This window comes from Eriocheir sinensis, chromosome 16 (genome assembly GCF_024679095.1).
Source record: "Eriocheir sinensis breed Jianghai 21 chromosome 16, ASM2467909v1, whole genome shotgun sequence".
In the NCBI taxonomy this organism is placed as follows: Eukaryota; Metazoa; Arthropoda; class Malacostraca; order Decapoda; family Varunidae; genus Eriocheir; species Eriocheir sinensis.
The window spans coordinates 21,651,057-21,667,599 of NC_066524.1; the positions used below are offsets into that span (position 1 = coordinate 21,651,057).

The window sequence follows — 16,543 nt, forward strand, 5'->3', positions numbered from 1 at the left end:
TTATCGGTTTCTGACGCCTAACTATTGCCAAGAAACATCAGGAATTGACTATTTTCACGATGAATATAAATGAATCTCGTTATTGGGGACCAGGAGATAAGAGTTGGGCTCGGAAGTCGGGAAATATAAGGGGCGTTGCGCGGCTGTCACCTGCTGGCCTGTGACGTCACGATCTTCCTCTGTTTCAATTCTTCTTTTATATAAATCATTTTTCCGTGAGTCAGTGTGGGCCTATTCCTTATATGATTCCAGGCAATGTGTTTTTTTTCCGGGCAGCATCTGTTACCTTCATTTCATCGTTACCTTTCTATCTTCATTTCACTGTTACCTTCATGTCACTGTTTCTTACCTTCATTTCACTGTTGTTACCTTTGAATATACTATGGGCATGGTCAAAGCCACTGCATTCATATAGTCTCCTTGGGCATGATCTAGCCTCCTCTGGTGCATATATTTAACATCAACTGCCCATTTTGCTCCTGAACAAGCTCGTATAGACTTCTCTTATGACCCATAGTAAAATACCTAATAATGTATGTACTATAGCCATGTTCAAGGCCACTATGTTCATATGGTCTCCTTGGGCATGATATAGCCTCCTCATTTTGGTGCATATTTCAATTTCAACTATTCAATTTGTTCCTGGACAAACCTAAATAAACTATTCTCATATATTATCACCGTTTAGGTATACAATGAAAGGTACAATAACCAACGTGTGTAAATTTATTCCAAAAAGCCTTCCTGAACAACTATATTCACCCAATAAAATGCCAGAAAATAGATATGAGGGTATATATATATAATATATAGATATACATATAAAGTCTTTTACGCCGTTACTATGCACAACCACAGCCATCAATGCTTGCAGGTGATGTGATGGATGATCTGAGCCACGTAAGGATGGTATGGATGACAGCCACACCTATAGCAAATACTGACACTGAGAAACTGGTAGCTCTCTCAGAATAAAACGGGACATAATTAACACTGAGAAACTGGTAGCTCTCTCAGAATAAAAAGGGATATTATTAACACTGAGAAACTGGTAGCTCTCTCAGAATAATGAAGGAAAGAGTAAGTTTGACCCTGATTGCAAGAACTGACATTACTAACCTAACTTGTAGCTCTCAAAAAAAAAAAAAAAAAAATAGAATGCTCTGAGAATCATGTCGAGGAAGGGAACACCGAGACAGACAAGCAGAGGTTTAACACACACACACACACACACACACACACACACACACACACACACACACACACTGCCCCTTTGACCCCACCCATTTGACCTCTCCACCCAAAACTGACCTCTTTTCACACACACACCGCCACTTTGACCCCACCCTTTTGACCCCTCCACACAAAATTGACCTCTTCACACACACTGACCCTCTGACCTCTTCACCCAAAATTGACCTCTTCTGACCTATCATTTTGTTTTGAGCAGCTTCTGATGACCTATTTTGTTGCCGTTCTTGTTTTTTGCTCACACACACACACACACACACTAGCAATACTCAGGGTTCAAAAGATTCCATTGTTACAAGCTACACATTAACATTCGCCAAGATGGAGTGACCAACAAGCACACATACAGTCACCAATGAGTAATACAGTCCAGGTAATATTGTCATTGTTACATATTCTCACATATATTACATTTTCCAATCAACTGGATATACGTATTTTCCCTTTCATGCATAATAAGGGTACGAAATTTCTGCCCCAGCCTTCCAGTATATAATTATTTTCACATTTATCATATTTTTTAATCAATTGGATGTACGGAATTTCTCTTCGTGTATAATAAGCATACGAGATTTCCGCCCCAACCTTCCAGTATATAACTATTTTCACATTCATTATATTTTAGAATCAACGGCATATGTGTTTTTCCCCTCCATGCGTTAGGCTGAGAGATTTCCGCTCCAGCCTTCCAGTGTATTTGTTTCAGTGTATTTTATTTCTGCTCCAACCTTCCAGTGAATAAATATGAAATGAATCTACCAGTATTATGCCTCAAGGTATTATGAGTTAAGTACGTCCATTAACATTTTCATCCAGTCCTATGTGTTAGGTGAACCACAACATAGCACGGGCCTTAAGATGAATATATATAACAATAGCAATATGAAAAACTGGGAGTACCTTTTGGCACTTTCTGCATACCCGGACATATGATTTGCAATGCCCAGAAACACATCATCAGCTGGCATAAAGAATTAACCTGGATATATGATTTAACCCGTCCACTGCGATTGGCATGGATTTGGCCTTCACTGGTAGCCTGGTAACATACAGTCCCAGGTCTTTCTCTGCCTCTGTGGTGGATAGTGGAGTGTTTCCCATGTGGTATTGGTATGCTGGATTTCCCCTCCCAAGCTGCAGGACTTTACATTTTTCTTCATTGAATTGTAGCAGCCACTTTTTGTTCCATTCTTATAGCTTGGTGAGGTCTTCTTGTAGGAAATCCACACTCAAGGGGTTAAAATGCCTCAAAATACATGATTGACTGTCATAAAAAACTAACCTGACTGCATGACTTAAATTGCCGTGAAATACATGGTTTAAATTGTCATGAAAAGGCGACTTGCTGGCCTGTTCATGATGGCACGGTATAGATAACAAGCTGTCATAAAAAGGTTAACTTGGATACATGCTTTAAAATGTCTTGAAATACATTGCCGTTATAAAAGGCGACTGGCTGGGCTGTTCATAATGGACCACAAGCCACAGCAACAAGTGCCAGGACCTTGATCAAGCTTATTCAGGAAGACATTGGCAGCAACACATAGTTTGGTGGTAGTCAACACACAGCACAGTCATACCTCGCTTTACGAGCTTAATTTGTTCCAGAATTTCACTCACAAACCCAAAAACTTTGTAAACCAAAAAACTTGTAAACCAAAACAAACGCACACTGTAGATTTGAAAACAAAGATCGCACACTAGAGCACAAATGTAAGCGGACACAAGCATGCGGGTGCCACCTCTGCGAGTGTACAACGCAGACTGAGACCCCATTCCCATTGTTTTCCGCTCTGAGCGCTCTCGTCTTGCGGCGAACAAAGGGAACCCACGTACAAACAGGATGCTTGTACACAAAGTCACCGCTCATAAACCAAAGCATTTTTTTTGGCTCGTAAATCGAAACACTCGTAAAGTAAGGCACTCGTAAACCGAGGTATTACTGTGGTACCATTATATAAAGATTGACACAGTTAGTTCTTATTTAACAATATATATGTGGCAGATTAGTACAAGATCTTCAATGACACACCCAATGCTATGAACAAGTCACCCTCACCGTCGAAAAATGACAGGCAGTTAGTTTACAAAGGCGGTGATATACTGAAATTGAGTTAGTTCTTGTTTGGTAGTATATATGTGGCAGATTAGTACAAGATCTTCAATGACACACCCAATGCTATGAACAAGTCACCCTCACCGTCGAAAAATGACAGGCAGTTGGTTTACATAGGCGATGATATACTGAAATTGAGTTAGTTCTTGTTTGGTAGTATATATGTGGTAGATTAGTACAAGATCTTCAATGACACACCCAATGCTATGAACAAGTCACCCTCACCGTCGAAAAATGACAAGCAGTTCGTTTACGTAGGTGATCAAATATAAAAATTGACAGTTAGTTCTTATTTGGTAGTATATATGTGGCAGATTAGTACAAGATCTTCAATGACACACCCAAGACCATGAACAAGAGTCACCCTCACCACCGATAAATGACAGGCAGTTAGTTCACGAGGGCAACGATACATTAAAATTGACACAGTAGTATGACGGATTAGTACGAGATCTGTTACGATACATCCAATACAATATACATGAGTTACCTTCAGCCCTAAACCCTATTGATTGAGAAAAGAGAACACCATACGTAAGACCTTGACATTGTTCCCAAACCCGTGATAGCTGAGAAAAAGATATCTCAGTGGCCCCTCGCACACACGCCCTTAAGGTAAAGTTGGGGCGTACACTATAGCTGCTCATGGCCTTAGTGCTTATCTCTGTATCATTGGCCCTTGGGTGATGAACGAGAACCTATTACCCATTACATGAGAAAAGATTGGCTATAAGAAGATGGGCTATAGATGAACAAGATGAAGAAGAAGAAGAAGATTAAATAAGAAAAGACTGAGTATAATAAGGTGGGCTATAGATGAAGAAGAAGATTATATAAGAAAAGACTGACTATAAGAAGACAGGCTATTGATGAAGAAGAAGAAAGAAGAAGGTTATATGAGAAAAGATCGGCTATGTAGAAGATGGGCCATTGACAAAGAAGAAAGAAGATTGTATATGAGAAAAGACACATACGTATATCTGAGGCTATATCAAATGCCTTACCCTTCAAGACACCTTCAAGAAACCTAACTTAGCCAGAAAAATAAGTTACGGTATTGCACTTCATAAGAAAATAACAAAATCCCTTGACCAAATGCATTACCCTTTTAAGTAAGTAACAGGTGACATTAAAATACATGAGAAAATAATAAAATCCCTTAACCAAATGCATTACCCTTTTAAGTAAGTAACAGGTGACATTAAAATACATGAGAAAATAATAAAATCCCTTGACCAAATGCATTACCCTTTTAAGTAAGTAACAGGTGACATTAAAATACATGAGCAAATAATAAAATCTCTTAACCAAATGCATTACCCTTTTAAATAAGTAACAGGTGACATTGAAATACATGAGAAAATAATAAAATCCCTTAACCAAATGCATTACCCTTTTAAGTAAGTAACAGGTGACATTAAAATACATGAGAAAATAATAAAATCTCTACAACATATGCATTGCCCTTCCAAGTATCTCATGCAGAAAAATAAGTTATAGATATTCATTAAATGATAAAACAGTTACGTCCCTCCACCAATGCATTACCCTTTGAACAGATCAAGTTAGGTAGAATAACAGTAAGGTGCAGCTGCCTCTCCGCACTCAAAAAGAATTATAGATAAATAAGTACGGATTAAACAAACCTTAACCCGGTAGCAGCGGGGATCATGTTTCTTAATGGTGCCTCTAAGCGAGAAAAATGAAAAAAAAATCATCACTCACACAAACCATTTCATAATATATATCAAAGCAATTGCGATCAGTTTATGTATCATCTATTTTTGGGGGGTTTACATCATGGCATAAATTTGGCCCGTCGCTGCTGCACGGTAAAGCCACAAATTTGGCCCGTCGCTGCTCCACGGTAAAGCCACAAATTTGGCCCGTCGCTGCTGCACGGTAAAGCCACAAATTTGGCCCGTCGCTGCTCCACGGTAAAGCCACAAATTTGGCCCGTCGCTGCTACACGGTTAAGCCACAAATTTGGCCCAGCGCTGCTACCAGGTTAATGAGGAGCTAACTAAGACTGTATTGTAAAGACTCAGAGACAAATTAAATAGCAATAAAACTATCAATATCAACTTCCTACATCTTACGCAGTAGTTACAAAATAATACAAGTAATACCGCATAGTGATATAAATAGTTAATAAAATGATACAGCATAGTGCATATATACATACAAATAATAACATAGTACAGCAGTGTGTGTATATGTGAGGAATTTATACATTGTTTTTTTTTCAGATCATTAAATACTGAAAATACATAGAAAAGTTTATATCGCATACTTTTCATCTCCTTAATCAGTTGGGCGAGACTTCTACTTCTTCCAATATACATAAAATAGGCCTCTCCGTTTTTTTCAGATCATTAAATACTGAAAATACATAGAAAAGTTTATATCGCATACTTTTCATCTCCTTAATCAGTTGGGTGCAATTTCTACTTCTTCCAATATACATAAAATAGGCCTCTCCATTTTTTTCAAATCATTAAAGACTGAAAATAGATAGAAAAGTTTATATCGCATACTTTTCATCTCCTTAATCAGTTGGGTGAGATTTCTACTTCTTCCAATATACATAAAATAGGCCTCTCCATTTTTTTCAGATCATTAAAGACTGAAAATGCATAGAAAAGTTCATATCGCATATTTTCATCTCCTATATCAGTTGGGTGAGATTTCTACTTTTTCCAATATACATAAAATAGGCCTCTCCATTTTTTTCAGATCATTAAAGACTGAAAATACATAGAAAAGTTCATATCGCATATTTTTCATCTCCTTAATCAGTTGGGCGAGATTTCTACTTCTTCCAATATGCAAGAACAATACCTTATACATCTTTTTCAGACATATGAATACTGAAAATACATAGAAAAGTTTATATAGCATACTTTCCATCTCCTTAATCAGTTGGGTGTGATTTCTACTTCTTCCAATACGTATACATAAACAACACCTTATACATCTTTTCCAGACCAGTGAATACTGAAAAATACATACAAAAGTTTACATCACTCAATATTCATCTCGTAATCAACTGAAAATCTCTTTCGCTTCTTCCGATATACAAGAACAATATCTTATACATCTTTTCCAGACCAGTGAATACTGAAAAATACATACAAAACCTTACATCACTTAATTTTCATCTCGTAAACAATTGAGAATCTCTTCCGCTTTTTCGACACACAAAAACGAGACTTTCTCCACAACATTCTCAAGCCTAGTTCTGCGGAGACGTCAACACATACACAAATAACATGTATACATCAAAATAAACATCAAAGTCACTCAGTACGCAGCAAAGCAATCCAAGCCTAACACCATGAGAGAATAAAGCACAGTTATGAATGCAGTAGCACCAAGGAGTTACTTTCATGCAGGAGTGCTTGGCCAGCCACCAGTGATCGTCAACTCAGGAGCAACTGTTGCCTTAGACACCCCTCCCCCACTACTGGTCAGCCCGTCAGCATGGGTCGGGATACATGATACAAGACACATTGACACCAGCAAGCACAAACACAGCAGCTAAATAAGTCATAAAACAGGCAATGGATAAGTACAGGTGGCTGCCTTTGGGTTTAGAAAAATATACACCTTCATTTGGGAGTGAAGAACGTACACTCGCAATAATCTCGTAACCGCAACCAAATTCAATAAGTTAATTAAGTTTAAGGTGCAAATAATAAGTGATAAGCGAGGAATTAGCTGCCCATTAACATAGCTTCTAATTACCTTTACTGAGCAGATTAAGTACTTCGATTATAGGTAACTCGAGTGGTTTTGGCAATGCATAAATACGTAATTCCCTTGCCGGCAATACTCCTAAACATTGAATTAAGTACAACAACAAATTATATACGTATCATCCTTTACATAATAACACATTCATAAAAACCTGATTAGTCTCCTTTTGGGTCTTGTAAATGGTTGACGTGAGAGGCGGAAATGTCTGAGAATGTTGACCTCACTCCCATCACAAGAGTTCTACAAGGAAAGCCAATTACGTATACCAAAATAAATGTATCACAAGATCGTAAGCTTTGAGACTCTACTTAGCGTTGTGGTCGAGGTGGTCTTGGCCCAATACGACAGCAAGAAAACGCCTCAAATATCATTATCAAACGTTATTATTAAATGCGGCTGTCCTGGGGCACGGATTTGGCACATGACGCTATTTCCTTCCTGTCTGAATCATGAGAAACGCCAGACATTTCCGATCATGCAGTTATCATTACTGTTATCATTATCATCATTCATTGCTACTGTTATTTTTATGCTAGCTAAGTGAATTAATACTACTTGGTTCTGTCCTTGCTCTGAGGCGACCGAGTTCCCTTCACGGCTACAAACATCAATTAAGTGAGGTTTCTTAAGAGCACGCTGCCTTCCCGAGACTCAGCCTTGTGCTAACTTGGGACCTTCTCGGCCAGACCTGTGAGTGCCAGATCTGATGGGAGTGCCGCATGTGAGTGTTAAGGCATTACTGTAGTATTATGACCTGTGGTAGTGAGACTCATCAGGAGATTCATCATCGTTAGTATATACGTTTGTGTTCATGCATCATTAGTTTGAGCTGAATTATAGGATCTGGGAAGGGTTATATCTGCTATGCTAAATCAGATTTGTTAAAATGAGACACACACATTTACATTGGCTAAAGTATGTGCAGCTTTTAGGAGGCAATCACAACACATAAATTCAATAGGACTCAAGACCATGGACGCTGCCTCTCTCACCCCTTTCTTAGCTTTACTCGCATGGTGCAACAAGTGACACACCATGCATTTGAATTCCAGGGCCGTACCCAGAGCTGGGTGGGGGTCTTTTTCCAGTAAATGTGGACCTCTGTAGCCACTTGAAGAGGGATGAGTGGTGCATGTGGTGAGCCAAACCAGCCGAGGGTTTCAGAGTTTTCAAAAAAATATTTTTTGGTGCATTTTCCTGCTGTCAAAACAAAAAACCGGTACTTTTCGTCCTAGTTTTTCATTTTAACCTTCTCAGTGGACCTTTTAGCAGACAGGGGGTCATCCGTCCCCCCCACTGGGTACAGCCCTGCGCTGGCTAAGGAAGTTACTCTTCCAGAGGCATCTTAACATGAATTCCATAGAACCCAAGACATTCCCTCCTTAGTTTTCCTAGCATGCCTTTCCTCTCAACAAGGCACACCACACAACACTCCCCGCACTACACTGCACCTACGGCCGAGGAGGCCGCCTCGTAAAACCTCTAAATGGCAGTAAAGGATCTGTGTTTTGTGTTCTGAGAAAATTGGTCGTGACCCTTGGACGGATTAGCTCTGGGGATGGGAACCATCAGCCTGCACTATGCTAGGTGGACCTACGCTATCAAGGTGAACAACTGCCTAAAACTAAGGCACAAAAACTAACTGATTGGGATTGCCTTCTCAGACCTGGTGTTAGTATTATGATTTATGTTGCTAAGGAGTGTTTCAACAATAAAACTCACTAATTGGGGTCCCCTTCACAGACCTAATGTTACTATTATGATTGATGTAGCTAAAGGGGCTATTACACTGGGCAAATTTTCTGTGGATCTTCAGTCAAACTACGATTTCCGCTGGCGTGGTTCTCATATTTCCGTGGTTTTCTGACGTGTCCAAGATCTTTCAAAGCTACGGTAGATTTCACCATCATCATCATCATCAATAACAAGAAACAAATGAGAACCACGCCAGCGGAAATCGTGGTTTGATAAAGATCCACGGAAAATTTGCCCAGTGTAATAGCCCCCCAAGTAGTGTTTCAACAATAAAATCTCATAATTGGCTAAAACTATTGTATAAAACTCACTAATTGGGATCCTTTTCCCAGACCTAGTGTTAGTAATAATTGGTTATCCCTTCATCCCTTCCATAGGCACGTGGGGCAAGGCTGTGTTCCATCCCGAGGAGGTCAAGTCACTACACAACACTAGACACACTACACAACACTACACCGACACACTGCCACTGTCTACAAGTTCTTCACCCATGGCCTTCAGCACAGTAAGTACACATTCATGCAGCTATACAAGGTAACACACATAGAGGGAGACAGATTTACATAGTCTGCCATTCTTAGGATACACATGACATCACTTGACTAAAAAATCTGCACTCTTTTCAATACATTTTTTGCTCCATATGGGAAAACTGCCTTTCAATAGATCTGTGTACCTTTCGGAGTGTAGGAAGCTTATAATGTTCTTCCAACTCTTTCTAGCATCATTTTCCTTCACTGTTTTCTGATATAATTAATTTCTGTTCTTTATTCACACAGATCAGCCTTTCCATAGCTCATTCTCTATTACTTTTACAGCTATGGCAAGCTTTTCATGTTGTTCCCTCTCCTTCTAGTACCGTTGTCCTTCACTGTTTTCTGATATAACTAATTTATGTTCTTTATCCAGACAGATCAGTCTTTCAATAGCTCATTCTCTAATACTTTTAAGGCTATAGCAGACTTCTTATGTCCTTCCCTCTCCTTCTAGCACCAGTCTTCCTTCAATGTCTTCTGCTATATCTTACTTCTGTTCTTTATCCACACAGATCAGCCTTTCAATAGCTCATTCTCTAATACTGATACATATTCTTCCCTCTCCTTCTAGCACCATTTTTCCTTCAATGTCTTCTGCTGTATCTTACTTCTGTTCTTTATCCCGTGTTGCAGTGGCGGGCAGACCAAGAGCGCTTTCTCCATATTGTTATAACTAAGGGAATCTTCTTCTATGCTTCCTTCTTTCATTGCTTTCTGATATAATTTACTTCTCCCCTTTGTCCTATGTTGGCTGGGAGACATATCAGGGTTATATCTGCCATGCTAAATCAGATCTGTTAAAATGAGACACATACATTTACATTGGCTAAAGTATGTGCAGCTTTTAGGAGGCAATCACAACACATGAATTCAATAGGACTCAAGACCATGGACACTGCCTCTCTCATCCCTTTCCCATCAATAGCTCTAATACTTTTATGGCAATGGCAATCTTCTAATACTGCTTCCTCTCCCTGTTCCTTTCCCTTCAATGTTTTCTGATATAATTTACTTCTCTTCTTTATCCAATAGCTGACTTACTAATACTTTACGACCATAGGAAACTTCTCACACTATTCCCTAAGTCACTCCAGACCCAAGAGTGTGAGTACATACCCCTCTCTCTTCCCCCTGTACTTAGGAGACTAGCTATATACAGTGTGAGGCAGACATATTAACCTTTCAAGATCTCCCTTACCAATACTTTTAAGACCATATCGATCCTCTACGCTTCCCTAAGTCACTGTAAACCCAAGAATAGGTGAATACATACCCCCGTCTTCCTTGTACTTAGGAGACTAGCTAGAGTATGAGGCAGACAAACCAACCACTGAGTACAAATGCCACCGAAGAGAAGAATTCCTTGTTAGAGATCATGTGTGCCGTGGGGAGGTTACGGGACCTGGCCACCTTGCGGAGCTCCAGGAAGGGCAGGGTGAGGTGGAGCAGGTCTGGCACCATGAAGAAGATGTCACGGAGAACCTGTGAGGAGGAGGGAAAGGAAGTCACGGAGGAGGGCAAGGAAGTGAGGGAATTGAAAGAGGTGTCGTAGAGAAAGAAAGAAAAGGGAAGAGGAAAAGAAGAAGGAAGAAAAGAATACGTAGTAAGTTGAAGGGGGAACCGACATGGTGCATATATATTTTTTTACAGTAATGGAAGAAGCTCAAGGGAAAGAAAATTAGAGAAACGAAGAAAAAATAAACAAAACGGAGACAGAAAAAGAAAGAAAATGAGAGAAAATTAAAGAAAAACCAAGAAAATACAAAAGAAAAAGAAAGAAAACAAGAAAAATCAAGAAAAAAAACAATAAACACACAACACGGACACTAACTCTCCTTTCCAGCTCATAATTTAAGAGTACCAGATTACGAACCCATACATTAAAAAAAGGTAAGAAAATACTATTGTAGGCTCTCTCTTACCTGGTGAAGGCGTCCGTTCCCTCCCACCACATTATTGAGAAAAAAGACGAAGGAAATTATAAAAAAGAGGCGACATGGAGCAAGAAAGAGAGAAGAAAGACGAAGGAAACGATAAAGAAAGGGGTGAGGTGGAGGAGTTCCGGCACCATGAAGAAAATGTCATGGAGAACCTAAGAGTGGAAGGATGAGGGGGAATTCAACGAGAGGCGACATGGAGGAAAAAGGAAAGGAAAATGACAGAGGAAATTATAAAAAAAGGAAAGAAAAAAGACAATATGTAGGCCCTCTCTTACCTGGTGCTGTCGGAAAGAAAGAAAAAGGAAAGGAATACAAGGTTGAAGAAGGACTGAGAAGCTAAAATCAATGGAAAAAGAGAAAAGAAGGAAGGAAAGAAAAAGGACCAAGAAAGAGAAGAACGAGAGAGAAAATTATAAAAAGAGGAAAGAAAAAAGAAAATACGTAGGCTCTCTCTTACCTGGTGAAGGCGTCCGTTCCCCTGCACCACATTACTGACAAACTGGTCGAAGCCGGAGGTGGCGATGTGGAGGATGGCGATGTCCATGATGACCAGCGCTCGACTCGCCGTGACACCTACATTCCTGCGGCAAAACACACACACACACACACGTCACTCACTTATATACAGCCGTCCCTCAATTAGTTCGGTTTCGGTTTTATAATGATTGTCGAAGAAGATCTTTTAGGATTTTTAGATTTCCTGCTCGTCGGGAAATTTAAAAACCTAAAAAATCTTCTTAGAAAATCCACATAAAACCAAACCCAACTATTGGAAACCGTACTATTTGAGGGGCAACTGTATATACTTAGGACTAACTTATAACTGACGTGGTGCAGATAATTTTCAAACATGTTCATTTTCAGGGACTAGTATGTGCCTTCTCCTTCTTCCCCTCCATAATAACTAATACCTAACTTAAGTGCATATAGATTTTCAAGCATAATCCATCATATTTCTATACAAGATGAACACACAGCCACAGTATTCTTTCAATCACAGTCACACACAAGGACTAGTATGTGCCTTCTCCTTCTTCCCCTCCATAATAACTAATACCTAACTTAAGTGCATATAGATTTTCAAGCATAATCCATCATCTTTCTATACAAGATGAACACACAGCCACAGTATCCTTTCAATCACAGTCACACACAAGGACTAGCATGTGCCTTCTCCTTCTTCCCCTCCATAATAACTAATACCTAACTTAAGTGTATATATATTTTCAAGCATAATCCATCATATTTCTATACAAGATGAACACACAGCCACAGTATCCTTTCAATCACAGTCACACACAAGGACTAGCATGTGCCTTCTCCTTCTTCCCCTCCATAATAACTAATACCTAACTTAAGTGTATATAGATTTTCAAGCATAATCCATCATATTTCTATACAAGATGAACACACAGCCACAGTATTCTTTCAATCACAGTCACACACAAGGACTAGCATGTGCCTTCTCCTTCTTCCCCTCCTCCCTCACTCACTTATCCATCAGGTAGGCGACGTAGGCAGTGGAGACGAGCTCGGTGATGGAGAAGAAGAGCTGGTGGTTCCACTGGCTATAGAAGTCGTCGTTCCAATAGTTGAAGTAGGACCACCAGGAGTAGTAGTGCGGGTAGATGCTGCTCACAAACAAAACAGCCATGGAGATTCGGACCTGGAAAGGAGGAGGGTATCAGGACACCTCTCCTCCCGAAATTAACCTCTGATTTTGGACACTCCTTTAACCTCTGTTCGGGAGCAGTGAGTAGCGGGCCTTTTTTTTTTTTCTTTTTTTTTTTTCCGCCCTTGAGCTGTCTCCTTAGCTGTAAAAAAAAAAAAAAAAAAAAAATAGAGAGAATTGAATACTACTGTACCTACGCTTATTAGGTTCGTCGGTATTATTTTATCTTGTTTTTTGTTTTGCCGCTTTTAACGGACTTTCAGCATTAGCGGACTCAACTTCCCCGCAATATGTTCGTTATATTGAGGGTTTACTGTACTTAAAATGAAAGGAGAGTCATAGAATAGAGAGAGAACTGAACACTGTACCTTCGTTTATTAGGTTCGTCGGTATTATTTTACATCATTTTTTGTTTTGCGGCTTTTAACGGACTTTCAGCATTAACGGACTCAACTCTCCCTCCCCCAATTAGTCCGCTATATATATCAAGGGTTTACTGTACTTAAAATCTGTATAATGCCTCCCAATAAGAATAACGGCTAACGAAGTAAAGGTCAGAGTGCAAAGAACAGTAAATAAAACCCATCAAACTAACCAAGTAGAGATCAGTCTTGCTTCAGAATATTATCACTTTATTTAGCAAAGCATAAAGATACATTTAAGCCAAAATAGAGTGTTTGTCAAGCCTAATGTTGATACGAGCCCATTTTCTACCTTACCTACATATCCTTGAGCAGTTAATTTATTGCGAAAAAATAAAACCCATCAAACTAACCAAGTCTAAACTAACTAATCATCAAACTAACTAATCAGTCTTGCTTCAGAATATTATCACTTTATTTAGCAAAGCATAAAGATACATTAAAGCCAAAATAGAGTATTTGTCAACCCTAATATTGATACCAGCCCAATTTCTACCTTACCTCCATATCCTTGAGCAGTTAATTTATTGCGAAAAAATAAAACCCATCACACTTAGACGATTTTAGAGAGAAAGAGAGCATGACAGAATTTGCAAAGATAGAGATGACGAGAATAATAGCTAACGAAGTAAAGATCAGACTGCAAAGGACAATAAATAAAACCCATCAAACTTAGACCACTTTAGAGAGAAAGAGAGAATGACAGAATTTGAGAAGACAGAGATGGCACCTTCCCCCCTCACCTCCCGACACAGGTAGAGGCGCGTCAACCTCTTGATGCCCTCGTACAGCAGCAGCACAGCCAAGATCGTCACCATCCAGATCTTGAGTGAGTTGGCCGTCACATTGAAGTAGACGTGCTTGTACCCTGCTGGACCCCTCTCGTAGATCCCTGAGAAGTAGTTTTTGTTTTGTTTTACACCAAAGGAGACGGCTCAAGGGCAACAAAAAGAGTGCAGAGAAAAAAAAGCCTGCTACTCACCGCTCCCATAAAGAGTAGCAGTAGTAGAAGAGGTAGTAATAGTAACAGTAGTAGCAGTAGTAGTAGTAGTAGTAGTAGTAGTAATAGTAGTAGTAACAAAACAGCAGTAGTAGTAGTAGTAGTAGAGGTGGTAGTAGTAGTAGTATTAGTATTAGTAGTAGTAGTAGTAGTATGGGTAGCAAGAGACTGTTATGAATGCCTTATAGTAGACATCAGGGTGAAATATTAACCTTATCATAGGCTCAAGGGATTACGCTACAGATATGAGCACCGAGGCCATGAGCAGCTAGTGTATGCTCCCTTAATTAAAAAAATATAGGTTATGATTATGAAAGTGTAACTCCTCTTTCAGTCTGATTACTCTCTTGATGTTAAAGTGAATAAAAACTGTTTAATAAGGAGATAAAAAAAGACATTATTTCAGCTTGACAAAATAATGGCAGTAAAAATAATGTTACAATAATAGAATACCTTTGAAAACCGTGTCCCAGCAGGAGCAGGAACAGCCACGGGTGTCCACCTTGTAGTTGAACTCATCCCAGAGGTGCGAGATTATGCCGAAGTGGAAGAACGGCAGCAGGATGGGCACAAGGAACCCAGCGGCCACGCCCAGGACAGCCGGCCGGGAGAGCAGCGAGCGTGGCATCTCCAGGCTCGGCACGTACTGGGGGAGTTGTTCCATCTGTCCACGGAGGGAAGGCTGAGAATGACAACGGCAGAACAGAGAAAATAAGATAAAAGAAATGGTGCCGTGAGTAAGAATGAAAAGGAAAAGACCCAGAATGAGATAAACACCATAAAACCACATCAGGAAATGACGCTTTCTGGGCAATATTTCCGGAACTAAACCAAAGGCACTCTGGCTTGCTATCGACTATTAAGTAACTTAGCAAACTTATGTATTAGTGTGTTAGAAGTACCATAATGTGAGGAAATGGCGTGAACCTAACAGACGTGCCTTCATCCTTTTGAGACCACATTAGTGTATTAGATTATTAGCTTAAAGGATATTAGATTACTGTATTAGATGATTGGACATTATATTAGTGCATTAGAAATACCATAATGTGAGGAAATTAGGAAAAAATATACAGAGGGAATGGCATGAAGCTGACAGAGGCACCTTCATCCCTTAGAGATTATACTTACCGTATATGCATGTGTGTATTCGTGTATACCTCAGCATACCAATACAATCCATTCAAACCAATGACTGACCACCTAGTCTGGACCATAGGGTCTGTGTGGTCAGAACAGCTATTTAAATCTATGTAAAATGCAGTAACCAGGCTTTTTGCTTTTTTTTACAGCAGAGGGAGCAGCTCAAAGGCAAAAAAAGGAGACTGAAAAAAAGCCCGCTATTTTCTGCTCCCACAAAAAGCACTCAGAGTGGCTGAGAGATCAACTTCGGAAGGAGATTTGCCCTGATACCCAGGTGGTGTATAAGAAAAAGAATTGTGTATAAGAAGTTAATTCATGTGAGGAGGAGAGGAGGGTGAAAGAGGGGTGCCACAAAAGGGTTTCTATAAGTTCAGGGTGCCATCACTGAATAAAGATTGAGAACCACTGAGCCAGGCATTTCAGCATCAGGTGCCTGGTGGTGTAGACAATACATATACGCGGATAAATAATTAGTGTGCCAGCTCACCATTATGCCCTGCGAGGGTCGGGATAACACATCTGCCTCGTGGTGGTGTGCCCCTCACGGCCGGGATGCTGGATGGGCAGGGACGGGTAGGAGCTGTGGTCTTGGCAACGGTGGCTCCTGGTGTCCGTGCTTCGAAAAATCGTTTTATCGCCGTATTTCTCTCCTCGCTAACTCTGCCCTCACATTTTATATCAGATCTTCGCCCCGTGCTGGCCGCCCTCGCCTCCTCTCTCTCCTTTTTTCCTCTCGTCTCAAGGCTCAGGCAACGTTTGTTTACGCCGGTCTTGGTCTTGATCTGGGCCAACGTTTTGTTTCATGTTCGTCCCCGCGCCGTCCGAACACGAAGACTGCGCGCGTGCATGTGTGTGTGTGTGTGGAGGGGTGGGCGGGGTGTGAGTAAGTGATGTGTGTCTTCGTATGGCGGAGACACTGTATAATGGGGTGCATGGTACTGTGTGTGTG

At 40.1% G+C, this 16,543-nt stretch overlaps 1 protein-coding gene and 1 long non-coding RNA gene across 3 annotated transcripts; one reads left to right on the top strand and one right to left on the bottom strand.

Moving 5' to 3' along the window:
- The first annotated feature begins 716 nt into the window (after positions 1 to 716).
- On the top strand, positions 717 to 4,923 carry LOC126999568 (uncharacterized). The gene is made up of 2 exons (XR_007753433.1): positions 717 to 4,634; positions 4,707 to 4,923. It is a non-coding gene; the product is annotated as an uncharacterized LOC126999568 (long non-coding RNA).
- Positions 4,719 to 16,388, bottom strand: LOC126999566 (uncharacterized). 2 transcript variants are annotated; one of them, XM_050862326.1, is made up of 6 exons: positions 16,082 to 16,388; positions 14,905 to 15,133; positions 14,195 to 14,343; positions 12,851 to 13,023; positions 11,815 to 11,938; positions 4,719 to 10,899 (listed from the first exon to the last, which is right to left on the bottom strand). In XM_050862326.1, the coding sequence occupies exons 1-6, from the start codon at positions 16,082 to 16,084 to the stop codon at positions 10,720 to 10,722; spliced, it is 858 nt and encodes a 285-aa protein (XP_050718283.1). In that variant the 5' UTR covers positions 16,085 to 16,388; the 3' UTR covers positions 4,719 to 10,719. The 2 variants fall into 2 exon arrangements, with proteins under 2 accessions (XP_050718283.1, XP_050718284.1); XM_050862327.1 differs by having other exon boundaries at positions 4,722 to 10,899; positions 14,905 to 15,115.
- Positions 16,389 to 16,543: the final 155 nt, after the last annotated feature.